At 43.6% G+C, this 27,633-nt stretch overlaps 1 protein-coding gene across 1 annotated transcript in view; it reads left to right on the top strand.

The window, feature by feature from the left end:
• The window catches only part of LOC146786145 (cytochrome P450 2J6-like), a 97,903-nt gene extending 73,837 nt beyond the window's left edge, over positions 1 to 24,066 (top strand). Inside the window, exons 6-8 of the mRNA XM_085635649.1 lie at positions 5,215 to 5,402; positions 15,100 to 15,241; positions 23,217 to 24,066. Of these exons, the coding sequence (XP_085491775.1) occupies positions 5,215 to 5,402; positions 15,100 to 15,241; positions 23,217 to 23,395 (509 nt within the window). The 3' untranslated portion in view covers positions 23,396 to 24,066. The remainder of the gene's footprint in view (positions 1 to 5,214; positions 5,403 to 15,099; positions 15,242 to 23,216) is intronic.
• The last annotated feature ends 3,567 nt before the right edge of the window (positions 24,067 to 27,633 follow it).

Genomic DNA, 27,633 nt, shown 5'->3' with positions numbered 1-27,633 from the left:
TGAAAGGTATAACAGGGTTTTAAAAGGTGCCATACAACTAGCTTGCCAAAATAGTATCCCATGGGAAGTTCAAATTTTCAAAACTTTATGGGCATACAGAGTTGCTGTTACCGAATCAACCAAGTTTTCTCCTTTTGAGCTGATGAGGGGAAGAAAACCAAGGGGTAAATGGTGTCCCGGTTGGGTTAAAAACTCAGAGGATGTGATTTGGTCATCAAAGGAGATAAAAAATAACTTGTCCACTAAACATGATGAATATAAAAGATTTTATGATAACAAACATGGAACTAAAGATGTAAACATATCTATTGGACAGTGGGTTAGGATCAAGAAAACAGGTTTTACCAAGAAGGGGTTTAGCAAATTTTTTCCACCCCAACGCATCATTTCCTTAAAGAAAAATGCAATTGTTTTGGAGGATGGAAAGTGTTGGAATTTGAAGAGAGTTGCATTATGTAACCCTCCCAAACCTAGTTTGAATGCTATCCTAGTAAAAGTGTTAATGATCCTTCTCAACATGGTGATGTCAAGTTGGATGATGTCAAACATAAGTCTTCAAAGTTGGAAGGGGTTTTGGTTAGGCCAAAAAGAATTACCAAACCACCTGTAGCTTTACAAGATTATGTATGTGACTAAGTTAATGTTTTGTGTAAGGGAGGAGATGTGTAGTGTCGCGCGTTAGCTCTGCTTTGTCCGCGTGTTTAGAGATTCGGTTTCACGAGGACAAGCCAGAGCTTGAATGTGCATAAGAGTTGTGTTTCTGTAAATGTGCAGGCTCGAGGGCATTACCTCGAGCGTATGGTGTCGGTTAACAAAGTTGTTTTTATAGAAAGTAATGTGTCAGTTAAGGATGTCGTTATTCTGATGGAGAGAGCCAGACGAGAGGAGACGTCCGGTTGAGCATATCAATAAATTACTTTTGTTCAATTCAATTTTATAAGTGTATTTACTACACTTACGCTGATGGTTTGTAGGACGGGGTACTCTGTCACATTTGCAACAGAGTTCCCTGTCCACAAAAGTCCAAATTAAGCCCCTTGCCTGGAAAAGTACCCAAATGTAAGGGTGCTCCCCAAAAGTGGACTAATATGACTGTTGAATAGCACCTGCTCTGCTCTTGATTAACCCTGCTTCTGGAGCCCTACTTCTTCAGAATACAGACAAATAATTTAACATCTGTAAGAGTGTGCCTCATGGGCTAGCCATTTCAGAGCAGGAAATCAAGGTTCTGTCTCATATTGAAGCCACAACCTTGCTCATCTCTCTCATGCGGGATTTTTGCAAAACTTCCACGAATATAAACGCCCTAAATATCAACCTAATGATATGGAAAGATATCATAAACACACAAAGCAGTGTTGTGCTTCCTGGACGTAAATAAATCTACTATTGCGCACTCAAACTGCCAACATATGCCCCTGAACATTTCCCTGAGAGAGGGACATCTCGAGATGTGGGAAAAAATGCTTCTTAGTGGCCCTGGCCAGGGATGTGCCAGGCATCAGTAAAATTGAAGTGACTCATTCCAGTCAAAGATTATAAGTTATTAGTACCAATGTTTGGGGACTAATCCCAACTTGCCTCTTCCTATATATATATGCTTCTTCTGCAGTGTTGCCATTCCAAATCAGCACAACTTGCCAACAGCTAGACAAAGTGGCATATTTATGTGAGGCTTGCATCATGGTTGCACCACCCAAAGTGGTGCATGCATTATGCAAGCCCCTAAGTCAGATTTATGAAGCCTCTCACAGCCATGATGCATGGCTTTCAATGACTGCATAAATCTGGAGCAAGCCAACGCAGCATAAATAAATGGGTCCCTTACTCTGCATAAGGAAGGCATTCCATGGGCATTGTGGTGGGTGTTCCCATGCAAATCCCATGGTTGTTGATGCATTCGCAGATGTACCAAACCTGGAAAACCTTGGAATGCACCAAAACGGTACGCATCCCCAGGTGAGGCGTAAAGAGATGAAATATCTTCATTTCTCCTCGTTTTTTCCTCTTTCTATGTGAGCTGCATTCTGTAGCATACATAGAAAGGGAAAAACACCTCTATGGATTGTTTTTGTGTAGGAAGATGCCCCTTCTGGCACAAAGGCAATCCTGTCTACAACACAGGCACCCTTGCATCATGGTGAAAGGATGCCTTCATTGGCACTAGGCTGCCGAAACGGCACGAGCGCAGGGGAAAAGGACAGGAATATGCCTTGGTGCTTACATACGGTGCATTTCTGCCCTTCCCTCTGGCGCAGCGCTGCATCACAATCTCGTACATATGCCTCAAAATGTATTGGCAAAACATGATGACTGCGAGTGCACACATACTGAACTACTACATCCTATGAGAATTTCAAGAAAAACAACAGAGACAATTTAAACAAACACTTCTCAGTTTGAGCTAAATCTTGTATGAAACAAGATTAACCTAGTTGAAGCCTTCTGAAAGTGTTCACATTTTTTGCATCTCGCAGAGGAACATGATTAGCCCATCGGTGTTCAGGAACTGTGTATGTGTGTTTTCATCACTGAATCACTATGTTCATATATTTTTATTCTATATTTCCTTATCAGTTGCTCACTCATTGTAAGTAAATTCCTCTTTATGCATGATCACCCTAAGGTTTTTGACTGATGCTGCTGATTTTATGACTCTGAGAGTGCACTGAGTCCTGCCAAACAGGCCTCCGCGGCAGTGTTCTGATCCTTAACAGTGTATGTCTAATTGGTGTATCCACAATTGGCATAAGTCAATTTACTTAGACGTCCCTAGTATATGGTACCAGGGGTACCTAGGCCTTGTAAGTTAAAGTGTCCCTCATGGACTGCAGCACTCACTGTGCCACCACAAGTGTGATGAAGCAAGACTCCAAGACTGCCATTGCTGGCTGGCAGACATGTTTCGGAACTGCTAGTTCGACTTTGCCATTTAAACTAAAGACAAAGTCCACACCCTCCATTTCAATGTATACAAGTCACCACTAAGGTCGACCCTAAATTGTTGTTTTTATTGTGGGAAGTCTAGCAGCACTATTGGTGAATACAGGGTAAGATGTTGACAAATCATCTGTGCCAACTTCTGAATGGGACTACTAAAGTTGGTACTTTAAGGTATCAAATAATTCATTGCTTTAAACCCAACTTGATGCACACTTCTAGTTTAATTTTAATTGCTGAGTAAAGGCCAACTTTAGAAAGTTTCCACTCCATTCCCCAAGTTTAGCAGTGGCCTTTCGCAGATGCTGGCCACAAGACTGCCTTCTGCCGGCATGAGAATGTATGTGAACAACTCCCAGGAAACAAAATAATACAGGCCTGTGGCAGGAAGAGGTGTTTCCTCTCACTTGAAAAAGCCACACAAGATGTGAGCTAAAAAGAAAATATCTAAAGGGGAAGCCCCATTTGAAGAGCAATTGGTGGAAGATACACAAGAGGGGCTGTTCTTTTGTTCTGATAGATATGTTGGCATCTGGAACAGAGAGGGTTAAATAGTTGCCAAACTAGCTTTCTGTGCGTGTGTAGCCCACAGGAAGCCACACCTCAAGCATGGACTACCATGCTCCTCACATCAAGAGAAGAGTTCTGCCATCTTCGGAGTGGGTAGAATAGTGCATCCTGAGATTGCTAGATGCCAGTCACCATTTGCAGGAAGTTGTCATCAGACGGGGGACCTGTTAGTCCATAAACTAGCAGCCACTGCATCCTCCTAGGGCATATCCTGGGTATAAATATGAACCCCTGCCACCCATCCCTCCAATTACATTTTAACTGGGGAGAGGACTGAAGAAGGCTTGCCCTGCTGCTTCCTGGACCAGGCAAAGAGGGACTTCACCAAAGACTGGACTGCACCTCTGGTCCTTGGTGACATGCTTGAGGAAAAGTCGTCCTCAAGCCCCAGGTAGAAGAAGTGACTCCAAGAATCAGTTGACTGACACCCTGTTCCATCTGCGTGGTCACAAAAGGTGAAAAAGACTGATGTGGTGAGTTAGTAGCCAAAATCCATTGACCGCTGTTGACCATTGAAGTGCAGCCTGAGAGACCGAGTCCTTGCCCTAAATAATTGTCCTAATGTCTGCTGGAAATGGGAGAGTCATCGGAGTGCAATATGGTCACCCAAGATGGACACAAGCCTCAACCAAAGGGAACCGCTGTTTTCACTGTGAAAGGAGACCAGTAGACCAGTGGCAAAAGTTTTTTGGCTGGACTGCATTCAGATTTCAAAAGACAATGACCCTTGTGGCCAAAGTCACCCTACTCTGATCATGAACGAGGAGTAGCCCCAGGAAGACCCTCCTGTAACAGCCTGGAACGGGACTGGCAACTGCTTTGGCTGGAAGGTAACTATCTTACCAAGCCGCACTGCTCCCTGCGACTTGTTCCCTGTTGTAGCTGGTCGCCCCAAAGCGGCCCGGTGAACCAGAACTCGAGGTTATAAAAGTTTTCAAAACTTTTTTGAGTATCCAAGTAAAGGCAAACCACAGTGGTTGCCAATGCTTGTTTGAGTTTTGATTCAAACGCTATTTTTTATTATTTGCTTTAGTATTTATATGTCTGGAACCCTCAGGTGGATTTTGGTAATTTTGGTGTATAAAATGCATAAATATAAGAGCAATTTTCATTTATTGGTATAAGATTTTATTGTGTCGTGTTTCTTATTAGTCACTTATTTTGGTACTGCTAAATGTTTTACACTTGTTCCTGTGACAATGCATGATGGCTCAAGGCTACAGCTACCCAGAGCTGAGCGAAGGTTTTGCAAACAAGACTGACTGGCCCCATGAAGGATTAGTGAGTGTATTGCATGGTGAGGCCGCACAACCACACCATATAATACACTGCTGTACTCACACTCATGTATTGAAACTATTCCTTTTTTTAACTTTCATAAAGTGCTCTCCAACCCAGAGCCATGTCTGCACTATATACAACTATAAATAAATAAAAACATCTTTGGAGAAATTTGGCAAATGTTTAAAATTCTGATAAACAGTTAATTTGACCTTTCTATAGAACATAGAACATTATAATAAGTAGTGTGAATCATTGAGTGAAAGGATGAGGACAGCATGCTGCTCTAGAGCTAACTGGATAAATCGTTTTTGTCTAACCTATCATGAATTTTCCTAAAGTGCCACACTGCAGTATGGGCTCAAAATAAAGAAATAATTGTGATTAATTTCCAGAAAGTCAAGTATAATTGTCTGTCCGCAGAGAAAGTCCAGAATGAATTGGATGCTGTCCTTGGAGAGACAGAGACAGTCCAATATGAGGACCGGAAGAGGCTTCCATACACCAATGCTGTGATTCATGAAATTCAACGCCTAAGCGACATGCAATCAGTCGGTTCCAGTAGGCAGCTTTTGAAGGACACTACTTTGGAAGGATTCCACCTGAAAAAGGTACAAACAAACTTCTATTTTGAATTATAGTTCTTAATACTGCAGGGGTTAACTGCAATGCTGGCTGAACAAGCTCCCTATTTCTCCAATCACACAAGTAATTCTACTCTCTAAATTCAGTCTTTGACAGTTTTGAGTGCACCTGGTGTCTGATGATATTTGTGAGGCATACCTGAATCCTCAGGGATTTCAGAATTTGACTAATTATAAGATTGAAAGAAATGAGACACTGGTTGTGAGCAAACTGAACCTGGACAGTATGTCTCAAAAACATATTAGAAGCAAATCGGGCATGTGTCACTTGGACAAAGGAAGTTTGGGCATTTCTCTTGTTTGATGGTATTTGGACAACTGGTCATTGTACATCTCATCATCCTAATTCTATTGCCCTACAGCTAGAGCTGCCGACCTTAAAACTGGTGAACAAGGTTCAAGTCCTTCGTCAAGTCAGCATCGACATGGGCACTCTAACATGTTCACTCAGCATGTCAGAATGTTTCACTGATATGGATGAGGCTGATATTTGAAAACTCTGAAAATATGTCATGATTTTAATTTTCTAGCGTGCTAGTTCACAACACTGTGATGAGGCTGTACTAGAACACTGGAGAATTAATAGGCAGGACGTGCTGCTTCTACATGTAGTTGGAACTTCATGTTTCACTCAGAATACCAGACTTTTTCTGACATGAACGAGGATGATATCTGAGAATTTATAGAAATATGTCCTCATTTTTAGCTTTCTAGTGCACTAATCATACTTTCTATGACAAAATGAACTCTCTCTGCTGTACAGCTCTGATTCCATATAGATGTGCCAGGCTTTTTTCATCAATACAGAATGTTAGCATTCTAGTTGTTCATCAGAACACTGTGGTGAAACTGCAATAGGACACTGGGGAATCAACTGACAGACTTCTGGTGGTGCTGTTACAAGTGCACATTGTATCTAGAATGTCAAATTTCTCACATGGCTGTGGAAGATAGTGTGAGCTTTTACAGAATGTGTTCCCATTTTAGCTTCCAGAGCACCTTCCATAACCTGTATGAGAACATCATGAAAAACATTTATTCTCAAACATGGTGTTGAGCTGGTCTTTTAGGTGATGCCTGGAGGGTCTTCTTAATTCATAGATACAACCCTCTGTCTCCAAAAGCAGTACCAGACGCCAGGTTTATAACTGGAAGTCTAGCAATGCTCCAGAAAATAAATCCAACAGGGAGGGATTAAACTCCAGACCAGAAAATATACCAGCTGGCCAGGCCAAACAGCAAGGCGAGAGTAGAAGAGCAGCAGGAACTGTAGTAGGTGGAGAGTCTGCGTGTTCCGTGAGCGAGCAACGATACAGAAGCAATTGCAACACAACTGGACCCACATGGACCCTCCTTATATAGTGCCAAGCAGGAAGTTGGTAAATCTAGAAAATAGTTCAGTCATTTTGGATTAGGAAGTAAATTACATGGAAAAACACTTATGTTGCAAATAATTATGAATTACTGAGAAATATCCAGCATCTAGTGTCACTAAAACAAAAAATCTCAGGATGAAAGTAAGCATAAGAATTTTTCTCTTGCGTACAGTGTATCTCTACGTAGAGAGATTGCCCCACAATTCCCTGTGTGCACTAGTGTGTCATGGAAACTAAAGATGACATCAGCCAAGGATGCCATTGTGTTCTATTCAAGAATTCTGAGGAGAATCGATGGGAGGCAGCAGTGGGGTGAAGCCACGTCGGGCAACGCCCACGTCTTATTGCTGAGATCTCCTAAGTATTTAAAGGAAATTTCAATATAGGGGGGACCTTTAATACCATTCTGCCTTCCACTATGAACACAACCCCATTAAGACCCTCTACTTCTATCTGGGAATCCTTCTTCTCACAGCCAGGGTGTGGAACATCTTGACCTTCTAGACTTCTGGAGACACCAACATATACCTGATAAAGATTTCACCTTTTATTCAAATGTTTGCAAATCCTATTCATGCATATATCTTTCTTAATCACTAGAGACCTGCTACCCAAAGTCCACTCTAGTACTGGAGTCAAGATCTTGTCAGCCCACATTCTCATTAGGGTAGGAATAGACCCATTCACTGTGTTATAGTGTGGCCAACATATAGAGTGATGAATGAGCCAAGATTACAAAAGAGCGGTTTCAACCAAAAACATCTAAGATTTTTTTTAATTGGGCAAACACATATTATGTGGGCAAGGCTTTCCTTCTTAAAATTACATAAACTGCACTGCTGATCAAGAGACCCTGTTAATCTTCCTAATTTGTAGGCTTTTAAGGAAATTAAACCACATCTCATTCTCAATTGCTCTTTCTTGACTGACTGTTTCATGTGGGAAGCTAAGTACGCTGCTATACAATGAGTCACATAGGTTAGCGTGAGCTTTCCGGGACAGATCTTGAATGTCGGTGACCCTAGATTGTATACTTGCCATTTTTCAGAGCAGTTTTGCTGAAAGCTTTAGGGTTAAATTAGGGAGTGGAATGTTAGTCGTCTCCAGGGTCCACTCTGTCTCCATACTTCTTTACTCTTTTTTTCATGTATTGATGTCAAGAACTGTCACTGCAGCCAATTAAGGGTTGCGTGTGGCAAGACTAAAAGGAAGCAGCTTGGATAGTGAAACAAAAAAATAGGTAAAGTGCTATGAGCAATGGGCGATCTTCCCATAGACTGCACACTCACTTATTTTGGAACACATTATAGAAGACAATATTGTCTTTTGGATATAAATGTGGCTGCAACCAATATTAATTGACAGGAAAATATTGGCCATGGTACTTGATACCCAACGACTGAAAGCATACAGCTGGCACATCAAAGAACTAGACAATTCTGTACATTATGATGGAAAAGTCTTACGCATTTGTATAGTCCTCAACTTACATTCTGAAGCCTTGCAAAAAGGCAAACTAACCCTGATCTAAACCAAGCGCCACCATCTAACAAGTGAAATCAACAAGATGCGAGCAACCCTGGCATGGAGCAAGAAGGCAAATGCTACTCGCAGGTCTCCCTTCAACTCAAGCAAACCCCATTCCCACACTCATATCACTTTTCAGCACATTTACTTCTCCAAAAATGTATCATGCACTAATCCATAAACTTTGTTTTTCAGACTTTCTGCCACAGTGCATGGAGGGTGCTGTTGTGAACAAACACCCTACACTGGGGGGACTGACTTGGCTGCAGTTGTACCCGATTAGGTTTAATATCAAATGTGACCACTATTATAGAGAGAGTGGCACAGTGAGCAAAGGACCCACATCCAGGCATACCCATGGTCCTATCGGGTGGCTCATCAAACACACAAAAGGTGATGGGATGATGCTTTGAATTAGGCTAACCACTGTGTAGCGACTTACTCCAGACGTGTAGAGGATCTTTAAATGTTTATTAGTAGTAAGTTACTAGTAATCCAGTTCAATACAAGACCAGTACAAGACCAGTACAAGACCCCACAAGGAGCAGCCAGTATGCTGCTCAGCCCTTCTCAACTGACATCTCTGGCTCCCAACATTCTGAAACACATCATTGGATGAACAGTCCACTGGCAGAACAAGAGGTTGCATGAAAACCATCAAAGCCAGGATATGACACACTGATAATCGCTTGGGGTTGCATTCCAACTCATCGTTCATTTGCCCACCATGCCACTTCAGATTCGATCCAGGTATATGCAAATCAGGCGTCACCTTGCTCAAATAGTAACGTCCAGACCGAATTGCCTGACCAGGCCCTCACTGAACCAGTACCCAAGCAGCCCAAGGCCAGTTTTGCCCTGACTGGGACTCTTCAGTCGGGTGTAGCTTGGTTTCAGTGGCACAGTCTGGGCATACCCTTGGCAACTTAGGTAAGTACATCAAACAAACAAAAGGTATGCAAATTGTAAGTATTCCTCCCATCACCTTTTATGTGAGTTGATGAACTGCCTTTAGTGGCAGGTTTGCCCAGACGTGGGACACATGCTCATTGTGCCACAGGTAAGAGGGATAGTCTAGTAATAAAACATAAGGGGGAAAATATGAAAAAGAAATATACAAAATGAGACGATTTTCTAAAACGAAAGCGTCAAAATTGCACTTTTCTCGAATTTTGGAAAGCCAGAGCGATATCCATTTCACAACGGAGAAGGGAGTCCCTGAAACATCAGTAGCAGATGGCAACTCAAGAGAACTCGTCAGAACACCCACGGCACTAACTGGGAGCATGGGGGACTCTGGACCGGGAGTTCCTCCTCTAACTCAGTTGCCGCAGTCCCTCCAAGTAATCCATCCTCCCTCTAATGAGTTTGTGGATCCATTGGGAGGGGAAATACAAATGGGTTATGGGGTGCCCTCACTGCAGACAAGGACTAAGGTCATAGACTCCGCTGATCCCAGGATGGGCGGAAACATAGAGGGAGGGCCCCAAGTTCTAATTAACTCGCAGCTTGGGCCGAATAGAACCCATACAGGAACATCATTTCCATCTGATAGAAACACTGAGGCCCCAACTCTTAATATGGCTTCATATTCGAAAGCCCAACACCATGGTGGGACACAAGTTACCAGATTCACGGATAGGGTTCCTTTATGGATTGCCTGGAGAGATGCCCCAAAGAAAACCAGTGGGGTACAGACCGGCTTATCTCCCATGGTGGATTTTACCTGGCTATTTGACAATGAATCCACACCGGTAAACAGAGGTTATATTCTCAGTTTATTCTCGGAACTAGAGGCATTAAATTTGATAACAAGCAGGGATATCTTAAATGTGATGATTAATGTACATGACACTGTTCCATATTCTAGGGTCACCTTCTGCTCCCTGATAGTGGCCAATTTGGTCTTGAAAAATTGTGAACATTTTTTAATACGAGGGCCTGATATAACAACTGTTAATAAATATGAGGAATACCAAAATGCTTGCCCAAAAACCCATTATTTAAAGTTTCTAGGTCTAACAATTCCGTGGTGTTGGATGCATTGGGCCCCAATACCGAGTATCCTGTGAGCAATTCCAAAGATATAGTGGTTGCCGTGGACTGGAGAGGGAGCTCAATAAGTGTTGTGCCCAAGACGAATATGCCCAATGGAGTTGGGTTGCAAGAACCCTGAATAACACTCATCCGGAAGCAGTAAGGTCTGATTCGTTGAGGTAGCCTGGGTGGGCTACTTTTGTCCTGGAATATGGCCGGCTTGGGTCCCAATGAAACAAAATTGAATTCTTTGAAAATTATGAGCCCTTTTATTATATGCTTCGTGGTCTTGCAAAGAATTTGAATGTGATGGATATTTTGTTTATTCTTGCTATGCTTGGCGTTCGGATAGGGGTCATGCCAATGAGGGGTTTCGATTGGTTTCAATTGTACTTAAAAATTCCATTAACTGGAACCAAAAGGTTTTGTTATCACACCTCAAACCTCTGTATATGTGCAAAGTTAGTGTGTCTGGGAGAATCTGGCAGGTCCACTTCTTTCCTCGTGGCGAATATGTATATCCCCCCTGGGAAAAAATCCGATCACTTTCTGCGTGCATTTTTCTCTTCTATTCATGACATAGTTATCAGGGAAGAATGCCCCTTAGTGACATTAGTGGGGGAGTTGGATGCCAAAATTTCTAACTCTGCCTCGGGATTTATGTAAATACAGACAAAGAGGAAATCTGGCACATTCCCGAGATTTCATTAACAATCAAAGTAAAAACAGATAAGCGGGGGTTTGTTTTGCTGGATTGCATTAGAAGTTTAGATCTTGTTATTCTAATGGGAGAGTGCCCGCTGACAAAACAGCACATTTTACCTTTCACTCACAACATACTCAGAGCCTTTTAGACTATGTGATTGTGTCCTACCAAATGTTTGGGGCTTGTGATAACTTCTTTGTCTGCCCGTCGATATGGAGAAACCATAGCATAGTGGGCATGACAGTGGTTTTTGATCTACCCACTTTAGATTCAGGGAATACTGGTCAGGGCAGGACTACCTTTAACAAAGCAAATGATCGGTCTTATTGGACGCAAAAAAACATCTTTGAAGTAGGCTCAATTGTAAAGATGGCCCAAGTAGAACAGCAGGGCTTAACTCACTCTAATATTATACCCTTCTTTGAGGCAACGTCTCATATGATTTTCTTAAAACAAGCAATTAACAATCTTGTCCAAAAACAGCATATACATTTTTTCACTGGCTGGCAGCAGGAAATCGATCGCTTTAAGCGAGCGAAAAGATGTATTATGCTTTGCGAAAAAAGAAGGGAGCTGGATAACAAATGGATTGGGCTGACGGAAGCCGCAAGGGCCAAAGACTCAAGAAAGTATTGGCGCTTGATCGCGGAATACTGTGATTCAAGGCAGAGGGCACTACCCATACCAATTACAGAAAAGGACTGGGTGTATTACATCGCCCTATTATATGGAAACAATAGCCCAGTTTCTTCCGTGATGACATATGGCGTTAAACCCACATCCATTGAATTGACTGAATTCGGCCCCCTGTCAGCAAAGGAAGTGGTAAGTTATATAAAGAATGCAAGAACCTCTGGCGCACAAGGGCCGGATGGAATCCCGATTGCACTAATTAAAAAAGAACCAGAAATGTGGGGTGATTTTTAGAGCCTCGTTATAAATATTGCTTTCTTATTAATAAAATCCCCACCTCTTGGAAGGGGAGCATTATAGTCCCCCTTTATAAAAAAGGGCTGAAAACGGTGCCAACAAGTTTTAGACAGATTGCCCTCCTGGATGCCTCAGGCAAATTATTTGCCAAAAGCGTATTAAGCTATCTACAACAATGGGTCTATGATCAGAATATCCTTCCCCCGGAACAAGCTGGTTTTAGACAGAACCATGGCACCTTGGATAATATAGCGGTTGTTCAGACAATTGTAGAGAAATATGTTTTTGTCCGAGGTATGTTAATATATACAGCTTTTATTGATTTCTCCACGGTGTTTGACAAAGTGGACCACCAAACGCTGTGAAGAAAACTTGTCCTCCTTGGCATACCATATCATCTCTTGGGTCTGATTATGGAATTGCATACAGACACATGGTGCCGGGTTCTGATAGGAGGTTCACAGGGGCTGTCATGTAAAATTAGAATGCATAATGGGCTCAAACAGGGTTGCCTATTGCACCACTTTTATTTTCTCTGTATATTCTGATTTCCCCGGCACTCTGAACTCGGTAAAGGGGGATGCCCCAAAAATTGGAGCAATGTCCGTTGGCTCTCTATTATACGCAGACAATGTTGCAATATTCGATCTAACGCCTATTGGCCTGCAACGTCGACTAGATGCCTTAAGTAAATATGCAGAGGCTCACTTCTTGAAAATCAATATCGCAAAAAGTATGATTTTGGTATTTCGTAAGAAGGGGCTTAAAATAAGGAGATGTTTAAGATGGATGCTTGGTTACTAAAAACTGGAACTGGTTGACTCGTACCTATATTTGGGAAAGTTTTTTTTTAAAACTGGCCGAGATTTAGAGCATATTAAACATTGTGTCAGTAAAGCTGTCTCCCAGGCAAGTGCACTAAACAGATTCTATAAAACTTGCGGGAGATGCCACTTTGGCCATGTTTTATCTGTTTTTAAGGTCAAAATCCCTCCCTCGTCAACATATGCTGCTGAGGTGCTGGACATGAACTATTGGCTTTCTTTCGATAAGGCGGAAGGACGAATCTTGCGTCAAAATTGCAATTAAACTCCTTGGCAGCCCCACATGCACTACGCCTAAATTTGGATTAGTCTCGCCCGTTACCCTATCCCTGGCTGCAGTTCTTAGGTGGGATAATTCCCTTTTTTGGGGGGGAGGGGGACACACTTAGGGCCACCTTGAGAATAGAAATTTTTGACATGCAAAAGGAACAATCTACGTTTTTTAGGTCCTTTGTATGTGCAAAGGATACATTCGGCCTTAGTTTGAATTCCGCTTCTCCTATGTCCAAACCTGTATTGAAACAACTTCTAAAGAAGTCTAGATTCCCTATTAGTTTGTCGAGAGATGAGGTCTCCAGCCAGTCCAGGTCCAGTAATGAGGCGGTCATAGGGAGTGCTTTGGGGAATAAACCACAGCCTTATTTAACTTGGAATATCCCTCATGGGATTGGAAGGCTGATACTCCTAATGCGACTTAATTTTCAGCCTCTAAGAGATATTACTGGTATCTGGGACAAAACACCTAGAGAGAAGAGAATTTGTGAATTGTGCCAATTGCAAATCCAAGATTTTAATCATGTGCTTTTTGTATGCCCAAAGCTGCAAAGTGCTAGGCGATTGTTTTTAAAGTCGGTTTTTATTAATATCCACTCTGCCCAGGAGGCGCGATCTTTGGTCCTGTCCCCTCCAAATGAAATGGTTTGCTTTAAGATATATCAATTTTTTTAAATATTCCTGCCTATTTATTAGGAATATATTGTATTGTCTTATGTATTTATAGCACTATTTGCACATTTCTCATTATGTCGATAAAAGAAATGTACTGGTCGGTGATTTGACTGTATTTTGTATTTTAGCACTATTTTTACACTTCTCAGTATGTTTGATATAATAATTTTCATAGCAATGTATAAGGACGAATGTTGTATATTTATTTATAGTTTGTTTCTTTATTTTTTTTTTACCTGATGGTGTGTTTTTGTGGACCTCCATAGGAGTTCCATTACAAAATAAATAAATAAATTGACAAATTGACAAATACAAATAGAAAAATACTGCCTTTATTGGCAAAGGTATGCCCAGACGTGGGTCGGCTGCTGATTGTGCCACAGGAACCAAGCTATAGCTGGCTGATGAGCCCTTATGAGTGTGAAACCAGTCCTAGGATGCATGTGTTCTGGTTTGGTGAGGGCCTGGCAGTTTGGGCTGCACTGTTCCCATGAGGAGCAGATTCATGTCTGATTTGCATATGGCTGGGTCCAAACTGAGGTGGGAAGGGGAGCAAAATAATGATGGGTTGGGATGCTATCCTAAGCGATTGCCAGTGGGTAGACACATTGTAAGCTTTTCTTTTGTGTATTTGATGCACCGCCTTTTGAGACAAGGGTATGCCCAGTTGTGGGTTGCATGCTCATTGTGCTTCTGGAACCAAGCTATATCTGGCCGGTGAGCCCCTATTAGGGTGAAACCTGTCCTAGATTACTTAAGTTCCGGTACAGTTATGACCTGGCTTGGCAGATCAGGCTGGACTGTTCCCAGGAGGAGCATTGTGTGCTCCGAGTGTAGGAGTGGACTAGTGTAAACCTGGCTGTGCATCCCATTTATAGCTACAACAATAAAAGGATGTTGATGGCCTTTGGAAGAATATTTTTTGTTGGAAGTCTCTTTGAGTATGAACTTTGAGGTGGGCAACCAGGCAGGTTGTCTTGGAGTTTCCTAAGTGTTTGTCCTTTCCAAGGGTTTAAATTCCACCCTAGCTTACACACCTCTTTTATCTTAACTCTACTGTAAGGTTAATGCAGTGTTTGACATGGGCAGTCAAAGGATCAAGAATGAAAACAAAACTAATCACTTATACGATTAGGATAAAGAAAAGAAGATCTTGAAGCTGAGGCTATTTTCTATAGAGAAAAGAGGATTGGAATTCAATTAGGTTTGTTACAAATTTATACTTGGGGTACATGTAAAGAAGATGTTTGAATAGGTCATGTGAAATGTGAGTACCATGTGGCTGCTAACCAGTGCTCTGATGTTGTTCCTTGCAGGGCACCATGATTATATGTAATCTGTCCTCAGCTCTCTACGACCCTCATTACTGGGAGAAACCCCATCAGTTCAATCCGGGCCATTTCCTTGATAAAGAGGGGAACTTTGTGACCAGTGAGGCCTTCTTACCCTTTTCTGCAGGTAAGCCTTCATCAGGACGGAAGATGAGCTGTCAAAATGTATCACACGCAGGCAGCCCTTAATGCCCTTTCATTGTCTGCATAATGAGTGCTCACACTGATACACATCATCAGCAGCTAAATTATTAGAAGTTTATTCTGGAGAAACAAGATAACTGACTGCAAGAACCTGCTGAGTTTCTGCGCTAAATTGACCTCATTTTGTACTGAGATCCATCATCTTTAACAGCAAAACAAGCTACTTCATCTCTGGACAGGCAGATGTCAGTAAAACAAAATGTATTCAAGTATAACAACCATTGGCAACGTCAATTGGTCTAACTTCGCCAAACAGGATTTTAGCAGTTCTTGTTTTGCTTTTTTGTGGCTTTTGCATAACTTAACTGTTCTCAAAGCTGCTAGGGCCTCATCAATCTAAAAAAAAAAATTGGCTTAAGGCAAAAATGTTTAATGGTCTCAAAAGATCAAAAATTACCATAGTACTCCCTAGCACTGGAGGGAACTGCAGGCACGTGGATGTGCTCCTCGTGGAGGGGCAGCATTCTGTAACTCGTAGTGAAGTCAGTCACTGCCCGTTAATGTATGCGGGGTAGGCAACAAATGTGACACAACCACAGACTTTGGGGTGAAGTCTGGCTAAGCCCCCTATAAGTAACTGTGGTAGACACAAACTTTTATTAAGAATAAAACTTCTTGCCAAAACACAGTTACTGAAGCCAATCGGCTTACCTTTAGGAAAGAAAGAAAGAAAGAAAGAAAGAAAGGAAGAAAGAAAGAAAGAAAGAAAGAAAGAAAGAAAGAAAGAAAGAAAGAAAGAAAGAAAGAAAGAAAGAAAGAAAGAAAGAAAGAAAGAAAGAAAGAAAGAAAAAAAGAACAGAACAAAAAAAGTTAACCTTGAGCATCCTCATTCCTGACACGTGATGAATAGGAGGCTTCCTCTGCTCGTTACATTGTCCTGTTCTTGCCAAGATTTACCTTCTTAGGCCTCACTATCTCTACTACACAAAACTCCTTTCTCTAGTTATGAAATCACGAAAATGCACCTGCAATGGAAAAGACAAAGAGAATAAGGAAAAATAAATATCATGTTAAGAGTAAAGGCCTCGTTAAGCTATCTTTGGTTAATCACTTTCAGTGTGCACTTCCAATACATGATTATATGTGCACGTATAATGATAGAATAAATGCAAGCATGAATAAATGAATTAATGATTACATATGCAATATACTTTCAATAATTTCAGTGAATCTTAAAATACAAGGGTAACTGTGAATGAGAAATACATATCTTCATCTTAAACTAAATATTGGAACACACACGTATATACATCTCTAGTTTCTACAGTGAATACACCTCAGTAATTTGGTACTTCACTTTACATTAATAAAGTTAAGGCACACAGAATATATAGTGTCAAGTATACATATATATTGCTTCTGTGACATGTAGGGGTGAAGCCTAAATTACACTGCTCCAGTACGTAAAATTGATGGAGGCTCAGGGGAGTAGCACAGGTGCAAGGAGAGAGCCAGGTACAAGAAATAAACCAGGTGCAGGGGACCAGGTAACCAGCAATGAAGGGAGGGCAGAACTGGCATTTGGAAAGTGGAAAACCAGGGGAACCAGCAGAGACAAGGCAAGGGAAATCCAGGAATGGAGTACAAGTTGGAGCCCTGAGTGTGAAAATTCCAGAAGGCATGTATAAAAAGGTTGGAAAAGTAATGGAATCCATATAGAGAATAGAGTACCACCAAGAGGACATGATCGAGGCAGAAAGGACTACAAGGAACATGATGCATCAGAGAGGTGGTCCAGAAGCCTGGCCTGGAATATGAAGTGGCTCTGGGCATTCAAGGTGTAGAAATACACATAATCCTATGCAGGGATAAAGGCAAGACCCCAGATATCCTTTGTGTGCCCCACCTAGTGGCTGAATGGTAAAATACTAATAGGTTCATTTTACAGCACATTATAAAATGTACTACTATTGACCAAGAATAACACTGAATTTGCAGATCGCAAGGTTAGTTTTGATTAAATGATTCCCATAGCAATACTTTTTCATAGACAAACATTATTCCTCCACAGCGTAGAGGTCCCTTGATCATGTCCATGCTCCATCCAGATTCCGGATATGAAGCAGGTGCACCACATGTGATCAGAGAAAATATTTGGCCTTCCTTCATTTTTGAATGTAAGAAAACAAAATGTTAAATACTTAGCAATAATCCCTGGTAGTCCAGTCACGACAGCACAAGTCACAGTTTCTTTTTGGTGCAATCAGATAGTTCCAGGAGTGATCCAACGGAAGGTATTGACACAGTGCACTTGGGGCACCCAACTGCAGGCACAATGAGTAACTCAACCCTATGCAAACAAGGCTACTATCTCCCTAATAAAGCTACAAGAGAATGGTGCTTGATAACAACTGGTTGCATTACATGCATAAAGGCATTATCAGGTAACGCTGCTGGAAAGTCTGCCTGTCAGATCTCGCTGTATAAATCTGTACAGTCCTGATAACTGGGATCCCACACTTCCGCCAGTGTCAGTATTCGAGGGGATGGAGCTTCCCTTCTACAGGCTCCTAAATTTGTAGCCCAGAGGTTGTCGACATAAGAGCACTTTACATAAACACGAAATAACATTACACAGTTTTTAGGTACGAGGCGGTGTAGTGATTTACCAAAATTCACAGGATCCTGAGCCAAGGACACAATTCTGGCTCTACAGTCCCCAGACTGGCAGCTCTGTTTGAAAGGTCACATCTCCTTCTAGCACCTGATGCCTAGCATTTCTCTTCTTTTAAGTGGGTGGCAATGTTCTCACTTAAGTGACATGACAGCCATTGCAGAGTGAGACAACAACATATTCCTCAAATGAAATGGATCACTGATACAGCAATTGCCTTACAGACCTTTATGGCTAGCTCATCAATAAGTCAAGTCTCCTGGAGAATGATGATTTTCTTATTCACGGAAGATGCCAGGATGGTCAGCAACATTCCCTCGACATTCCAGATTTCAACTGTTAGAAAGAGGTTGCAGGGAGTTAGCTCAATGTTTACTTTTTTATGATGGATATCTACAGATGTATAACCACCGGCAGCGGTCCGTGGAGGGAGTTCCGTGGGGCGGAAAGGCGGGGCGGGGGAGGGGCAGGGTGGGGGGTACTAAACACCGGAACATGGATAATTGGAGGTAAGTAAACAATTAAATAAATAAAATGAATTTCGTAGCGTGCCCTGCATCACAAAATGCGGTGAGGGCGCACTACGAAATTCGTTTTATTTATTTAATTGTTTACTTACCTCCAATTATCCATATTCCGGTGTTTAGTACCCCCCACCCTGCCCCTGCCCTGCCCCGCCTTTCCGCCCCACAGAACTGTCTCCACGGACCGCTGCTGATAACCACTAAAAGCTTCAAAATATCTCCATCGTATTCAGAGTACAATTATTTTTCTAGATGTGTTATAAAACATGTTTCTGGACAGAGAAACATCTCTGGCTGGATATTCACCTTTATTAGTACACTGGGATGTCGGGTGCTCCATTGAAGGCAGTGAACTGACCAGGCTCCTAATGTCCGGTAGAAGCCCTGAGCATCAACATTCCAATGTGTGTCTTTCACAGCTGTTGCTCTGAACAAAAGCCTCACTGAGCACGAGGGAAAAATGTCATCTCCCTGGGGCTCAGTGATACCTTTGTTTTACTAATTATAACATTCTGCCCTCTACGGGCAGAAGGTTATAATAGCATTATAGCCCTCCGTAGCAGACTATACTGGCAATTACAGGCCCGCTCCCTTGTTAAAGACTCTCGCCTTCGGCTCGGGCCTTTAACGCTGGACGGGCCTACGGTGGGCTATAAGGCTATATCAAAACATGTAGACCATTGACAGAATGTTCACAGCGAAGGTACTAATATAGGCTTATAGCCTGCCGTAGCAGGCTTTACTAGCTATTAAAGGCCCATTCCACTGTTAAAGGCCTGAGCCAAAGGCAAGGGCCTTTAACAAGGGAGTAGGCCTTTCATGGTCGATAAAGCCCTGCTATGTCAGGTTATTAGAACATTCTGCCCCATCAGGGCAGAATGTTCTAATTAGTAAAACAAAAGCCTCATGGAGCCCCAAGTAGTCGTAACCCCTCGGGCTCTGTGAGGCCTTTGGTCAGAGCCGTTGCTGTGAAAGACAAACATTGGAATGCTGGAGCTTCTGGGTTCTAACGGCCATTAGAAGCCCAGAGCACTCCATTGTCTTCAATGGAGCGCTCAATATTCCAATGTTCTAACTGGTAAGAAAGGCTTGTGTTTTACAACGCTAAAGTAATAATGTTGCATCAACCAATATATGTGACTTATTACTTTTTTTTAAAGTTGCTCTACATCATGCTGTTACACCACAAGGCCTGGTAACTGACATTAAACTTCATTTAGGAAAAAAGCGCTGTTAATTTGAGATTTCTTTAAGCTATGCCCTCTGACAAGTGCACTAAGCCCCTGCTAGATCCAGCAAACCTCTTCTAATCGTTGTATTGAATGTTCTTGAGGCTATTATCAATCTTAGCATTGTTTCCCACTGTAGGTATGGGTCCTGATCTTCCTCTCAGAACACAAAGCCTAGCTGGCAGTCAATTATCCAAGAGGATATCCTCTAGAAAGTTCATTTATGTTACCTTACTTCTGATCATTCTTGTGTCCTATTATATTGAACCCTCAAATCCTCACCATCTCAAGGTATAATTCTTGACTATTTCAACCCAAGTACTCTGAGAAAGTAAAGTGATTCAAGCAAGTCTTAGCCAGTGGCAGCTCCTCCGCTATGGCGGAGGAGCGTCGCCCCACTACTTTTAAGCAGTGCAAAATATGAAACGTAAAATCATAATACCTTTGAGTTATTATCATTTTATGCTTCGTGCTGCTTTGCGGGTGGGCGAGTGGGTGGGTCTGGTCTGCACTCAGAGCAGGGCATGGGAGGAGTGGTTTGCCTACTCATAAGTGCACATGAGTATTTGGCCGGCCAGAGAAAACAGTAATGCACACTTTCCCTGTTTTCCAGGCAGGCTGCATTACAGCCTGCGTGGAGAACACGCCCAGGCCCCAATTCCCTTGCTGAGTGTCAAACCAGGATGCTCAGCCTAATTACAACGCTGCATTGCAGTGTTGTGATTGGTCAGGGGAGCCTGGGGGCATACCAATCACAACTCTTCATTGCAATGTTGCGATTGGGCCTTACCAATCACAGTGGGGCCTGGCTGTGCTTCCTGTTCCTCGAGCCAAGATGAGGAGAGCAGGAGCAAAGACGCGGGACCCGGCGGCAAGGTAAGTTAATGTTTTTTTTATATTACGCACCCCCAGGGGCGGCTGGTGACATTTGAAAGTGGTGAGGCGTAAAAGTTGGGGATGAGTAGCTTGTGATGAGTGAGCATAACAAGCGAGCCCTACTGGCATAAAGGGGGCCACTTTCAAGCAAATGTGAGAAAGCAAGAAGGTTAATAATGCACCTCTGAGCTTCCACTCTCCTGCAACCTTTCTCTTATCCTTCTCAAAGCCTCAGCTTCCCCTCAGCTTCCCTCTCCTCCACTTCCAAGCCTCTGCACTCTCTCCTCCGCTTCCAAGTTTCAGCTGTCCCATGGCCTCTGCCAGTCTCTCACTCCAACTCCAAGGCTCCTCTCTCTCTCAGTCTCTCCCTTCTCCACCTTCAAGTTTCTTCTCAGCCTCTGTCTCTGCCACCTCCAAGCTCCCGCTCTCCCTCAGTCTCTCTTTCCCTAGGCCCTGCTGTCCTACATTCTTAGGTCTGCTTGCTCTCCTCTCTCTGCAGGTACAAAATACATCCCCAGGTCACCTGTACTGCCTGATGACTTCTTTGCTCTTAGCCCTTGATAAGAGACAACCAGAAAGGAACTTGAGGGCTCTGAGGCCCTCCACATGGCAGAAACTATATAACTGTTTTACATTAGCCTTTCATATAATGCAGCGCATGAGTGCCAGAAACAGGTTGCAGCACACACCTCACATTGATGGCCTTTTTAGGGTTTCAGAAATAGTGTTTTTTTGTAGAAAAGTTAACAAAATCAACATAATATGCTATACAAATCTATTGTATATCTGGAGCACTTGCATGACACTTGCACCAGTTGCCTGCACAAAATATGTGACTTTACATAGCACAAGTTAAGCGAAGGACTCAAACTTCAAACCGGATATTAAACAGAAACAAAAAAGAACTTCAGCTACCACTCCACCAATAGGTGCCTTTGTCGCCCATGGCCACTGACTCCTGTCCACCTGACACTTGTTTGGACTCGGCCGGTGGAGCTGGGGTGGGTGTCGGTCACCCATATGCGACAGGTATCGTGTGAGAAACTATAAACTGTCTTCTGTGTCGCACACGTGGTCTCTAACCTGAGCCCTGATATTTCAGATAAATACTGCTCTTGTATTCTCTCCCTATCTCTCTCTCTTCCCTTTCATCAGTGCACCCTCTCTCTAGCCCGCTTTTTCCTGTAAATTGTTCTCTCTACTTCATCCACTTCTCCGTGTATGTAAGTATTCAAGCAGCCACTGGGTTAAGTGAACCTTTAAGAGGGGTGCCCAGCAAGTAACACTCAATATCCTGCAACAAGCCATACCGGGGCTTCTGGGCTCTGGGCTGTCAGGAATAAAATCTGTGATCTGGAGGAAACTATTAGATAGCTACAGCAGGCATTTTAACCATCTGAGCTATCACATCAGCAGGAATGGAAGTTACAAGACACCGAAGAGAAGTACCCGTGGGCTATTCTTAACTTTTATCTGGGATGCGCAGGTCAGAAGACCGAGCAAAAGCAGAGAAGCTATAAAATAACACAACGAGAAAGGAGATATCATGTTTTGGGTGGGGGGCAAAAGAAAGTCAGAAAAGAGAAGGGAAGGGAAGAAGGGAACAAGGACTGAAGGGAACTGTGTTTCAAGAAACAATCTCCGTGTACCAGTACCTTTGAATTTATGCATCAAAGCAAACTGTTTGAACGCTGAGTCCTGGCCGGGGGAGGCATTGATTCTAGCATGGTGATAAAGAACACGCACGCCAGCTCGCACATGCACCATATATACCATTAAGCCTCCTCACTCACCATAATGTATTTCCACGGGTGCTGCTATGTCATATATCACAGTCGCAGGGGGGGGGGGGTCGTGCGGGTGTGGGGGGAGGGGGGAATGTTAAAATAAATTTTAAAATCCTACCTGAGGTCCTGAGCAGGTCCGCGCCCCCTTGGGTCCGTTGGCGCCTACAGCGCCTCTCAGCCAATCTTGGCGCTGCCAGCTGCGCCAGGATTGGCTTAGGGCACGGTTACTGCTCGCCCGCCTGCCTGTTAGGAGACCGAGGTTTGAGCCTTTGCTCAACCCTCACTCTCCTAATGGGCATGCGCCAGCCAGAGCAGACACTAGTGCGCATGACTGGGCACGGCGTGAAAATTCGCTCACCTTCCCCACTCATGCGCACTTGTGCTGCTTCCTGTTTCCCCTGGTCCGTCTGACAATCATGTCAGTCAACATGACGCCGGACCGCCCACCCCCTTCAGACTCTGAAGGGGGTGGGCGGTCCGACGTCATGCTGACTGACATGATTGTGAGTTCTCCCTCGGCGTCTTTGAACTTAAGTAAACTGATTCAGTTTACTTAAGTTCAAAGACGCCGAGGGAGCTGTGGGCAGTTGGGCTATGTCCCAATGCCCTAATGGACGCACCGTGGCTCCGCATCCCAAGTCTCACCTGCGCGATTCACCCCCGCGCCCACCCTACCACCTGTGAGCGAGGCCGCCCACCACTGGTCTTAGCTAGCCTTTGCAAACAAAGTGCACAGAGCTCTTGTAAATACTCTGCACAGGCTGCAGGTCATGGAGAACTGGTCTGACATTCATCAACACATTGCTTAATTGTAGCAATGACTCTTTGATTAAAACAAGTGATCTTACCTCTGGTGTTCTTTTTGTAGGACACCGCGTGTGTTTGGGGGAACTGCTGGCCAGATCTTTGCTCCTCATCATCTTTGCCAGCCTCATCCGCACCTTCACACTCAGGCTCCCTGATGGAGTGAAAGAAGTCAACATGGGCCCAATTTTTGGAAATACATTACAGCCGCACCCATATAAGACCTGTGCCACACCTCGCTAGACAGCAACCTCAGTCGTTGGCAAATGTATATATAGTATATTGCATAAACACTATTAAGGGTTTTCTTAATCCAAGGACCTTTAAACTTTCTAAAGAGGTTCCCTCTAATCAGACCACCAGTATATTAAAATACAGTATACATATCTGCCTGGTTTACTGAAAAGAAACAAATTCTATTGATGTGCGAATGTGTTATACAATATATTTTCTATCTTCCAATCACTTTGTCAAACGTCCAAACCATAAAAACAAATATCCTTTGAAGATATTTTGTGATTTGTAGCTGTTTACACCAAATTACATAGCGGGCTCTACAGATAGGATTCAAGGGAGGCAGATTTGGGAGTGTTTCAGGAAAGACCTCCTTTGACACACACTCAATTGCCCCACCCTTTAGGTACCATGATGAGTAAACCTTCATAATGCAGAATCTGAAGGGTAAACGTTCTTCTCAAATTTGAGGCAATTCAATAGACACTGGATGTATCTAACTGGCTTATGGTGTTGAGATGTCAGAAAGTGGTCGAATTGCTTGTTTCTGTGCCTTAAGACCATTATATATATATTGCAAAAGTGCTGATGTTCATGCTAAACATAATATGTCCTGTTACATTTTTTTTACTGTATGTCTATGTTGATTTATATCAGTCTGTAGATTACTAGAGTCCTGGTAGGCCTGCTAATTTATAAACTTTTCTGTTGCCCCACAACCATGTTATATTCTATTTGTACAATTGCACATTTTCTGCACTGTGTAGTAAACATAAATCTCTTCTGAGGATTGGCACTTCAAAGCGAGAAGTTTAGACAACAGTGAAGTCAACACTTGTCTGTGCCTTCCTTATCAGCTCGTCAAGGCTTTCTCAATTTTTTTCTCCTGAAGGATGCTGGCACCTGTTCATTAATGAGTTTCAATTAGTTGACGTTCTGACCATGCGATTCACTTCTATTGGGGGAAATATGTTATGTTATGTTATTTAAATTTGTATAGCGCACAGCTGCCGCAGCAAAGAGGCGTCCTGGCGCTTTGGAGATGGAAAACACAACATCACAGAGATAACTAGAGCGGCAGAGACTAGGCTTTAGAGAATAGGAAGGTTTTCAGAGATTTCCTAAAAAGAAGCAGGTCCGGAATAGCACGGAGAGAGGCAGGCAGTGAGTTCCACAGGGTGGCAGCCAACACCGTAAAGGAACGACCACCTATACGCGCTTTCTTAAAACGCGGAACAATAGCTAAGTTGGACCCTGCAGATCGAAGGGATCTAGAAGGAACATAATGGAGAATAGTCTGGGTGAGAATGGGAGGAGAAGCTAACTTGAGAATTTTAAAAGTTACACAGAGTGCTTTAAACCTAATTCTCTGGCCTACTGGTAACCAATGGAGATCTTGGATGGTATGACGAACAGAAGCAGACCTAGGAAGACCGACCAGCATTCTGGCCGCAGCATTTTGAACCCGCTGAAGGCGGGCTAGTTCTGCCTGATTAACACCCAGAAGTAGAGAGCTGGCATAATCCAGTCTGGTAAGAACCAGAGCTTGTACAATGATCTGTCTGGTGTCTGCGTCGAAAAATTTAAAAATGGGCCGAAGGGACCGCAAGGAACCAAAACAGGTGCCAGCTACACGTTTGGTATGAGGGGTGTACGAAAGTTTATCGTCAATCCATACACCCAAATTTCTAACTTCAGCTGCAGGAATGGGGAACCCAACTCCAATGGCCACCAATAGTCTCCCCAAAGCCCAGTGTCCTCACCAAAGATGATAACCTCAGTCTTGGAAGCGTTGAGTTGGAGTTTGTTTTCCGCCAACCAGCCAGCCACTGCCTTAAGAGCTAACTGAAAGGTCGGGGCATCCATAGTGGAGTCACCATTAAGTGCCACCGCCAGCTGCGTGTCATCGGCGTATGACACCATGGTGAGACCAAAACTACGGGCTACCTCCGCCAGTGGCTGGACATATATATTGAATAAGGTAGGGCTGAGCGCCGAACCCTGCGGAACACCCTGAGGAATGGGACGAGGGGCAGAGACATAAGGCGGTGAGGAAACCTTGAAGGTTCTATCCGTAAGAAAGGAGCGAAACCATTCGAGGGCCATCTCTCCAACTCCTGCTTCCCCAAGACGCTGCAAAAGGATGTGGTGGGAGACCGTGTCAAAGGCTGCACTAAGATCCAAAAGGATCAGTGCCGCCGTCTGACCTCGGTCCAGCAGTTTCCTAATATGCTCCACCACCACCAGAAGAGCAGTCTCAGTACTGTGGCCCGCGCGAAAACCATTCTGGGATTTATCCAGTATGTTAGCTTCCTTCAAATGCGAGGAGAGAATGCGATTCACGTGAGCCTCAGCTAATTTAGCCATCCACGGGAGGAGGGAGATAGGACGGTAGTGTTCTAATTTAGCAGGGTCAAGGGAGGGTTTTTTGAGAATAGGTATGACAGTCGCCTGCTTCCAAGCCGCGGGAACACAGCCAGTGCTAAAGGAGAGATTGATAAGGCTATGCATAGCCGGAAAACAACACTCCGCGCACTCCCGAAACTGAATAGGCCTCAAGGGGTCATCAGGAGACCCAGATTTAACTTTAATTGTCAAGGCTTTGAACTCCTCTTGGGTAGGGCTAGGAATAACCTGTAGCCGCATGGAAGTCAGTGGAGCTCTGATATTCTCAGCAACGGAAAGGTGTGAGAATGACCTGTAGATAGCATCGACCTTTCCAACAAAGAACGAGGCTAAATCCTCACAATGGGCCATAGAAGCTGGCATAGTGGTGGCCGTTTTCCTGCTAGTGAGATCTTTACAGACCCTAAAGATAACCTTAGTCGGGTTCGCGCTGTTCTTAATCTCCTGGGAGTAGAAGGCAGCCCTAGCTGTACAGATGGCCCGATGGTACAATCTGGTGCAGGTCCTATATGCTGATTTAAGGTCAGCATCATAGGTTCTGCGCCATGCGCGTTCCGCCTTTTTGCAAGAAGTTTTCATCAGCTTAAGGGATTCATTTTACCAAGGACTAGAGGTGCTAGATCGGGTCTTACTCCACCGAGCAGGTATAAGAATATCCAATGAGTGGTCCAACCATTTACAGAAGCTGTCGTAACCAAGAGAGACTTCTTTCGGAGGAAGAGGATGGTACTTCATCAAAAGGTGGTGAAAATGCTCTAGGTTCAAGTTTCTCCAGGGGCGTTTGAGAATATCAGGAGAATGATTCCTAGGGGGAGGAATATTAGTGACAATGCGAGCTTCGATCAAATAATGATCCGTCCAGGCCATAGGCTTGGGCTGGAGCACTGAAATATTAGTCGCGATATTCGTCACAAAAGGGTCAAGCAAATGTCCACCAATATGAGTAGGTGATTCTACCAATTGGACCAGATGAAAAGCTTCCAGATCAGCCAAAAAACTGTGCACCGAATTGGAAAATGGCACATCCATATGCAAATTAAGATCTCCAATGATCGTAAAACTGGCTGTTTTCATGACCATAGAGGAGACCACCTCCAAAAGACTGAGACGAAAAGCGCTGTCGGGACCCGGAGGCCTATAAATTAATAATCCTGAGAAGGTGAAATGAGGATTTACAGTTATGTTAAAATGCGCGCTCTCACAACCGGCTATAGTAATCGGATTCCAGGCACACGGATAGCAGGTTTTGACTGCAACCGCAATGCCACCGCCCCTAGCGTGACGATGGAGCGAGTGCATACTATAACCCACTGGGATTGCTAGATTTATAACCGCTGTTGATTGGTCATGAAGCCAAGTCTCTGTGAAAAAACAAGATGTCCGGATTCTCATCAGAAATCAGAGTGAATACTTCATGAGAGTGAGAGGCCAATGATCTCACATTCAAGTGAAAAATTTTGAGGGCAGGGTGACTGACTGAGCTCGAAACAGAGTCAGGCACATGAGCCCTACTAGCTATAGGTTGGCGACTCATTATAGGCAATGGTGTCAGTAGTTTGAAGGAACAAGTAGGACACTGATATGGCCCACTTAATGGATCCAAGACACCATGGAGGCAGCCCCCTACCCCACTACGCAGCCGGCGCAGGTCTCCTGCAGCTATCATCCTCAAGCGACCAGAGTACCCTGCCCTAGCCCTGCCTTAGCGCTGACGAGCGCAGACGGGCAGGACTCTGGCGAGACTCAGGCGTAGGGAAGGCGTGACCGCTGCGCGTGACTGCTTGGCTTCAAGCGAGCATTAAGTAGGTGCACGGCGGCGAGCAACGCTAGAGCGCTAACCC

This window comes from Triturus cristatus, chromosome 11 (genome assembly GCF_964204655.1).
Source record: "Triturus cristatus chromosome 11, aTriCri1.1, whole genome shotgun sequence".
Classification (NCBI taxonomy): Eukaryota; Metazoa; Chordata; class Amphibia; order Caudata; family Salamandridae; genus Triturus; species Triturus cristatus.
The sequence above is the reverse complement of the archived record's forward strand: the minus strand, read 5'-3'. Positions and strand labels throughout refer to the sequence as shown.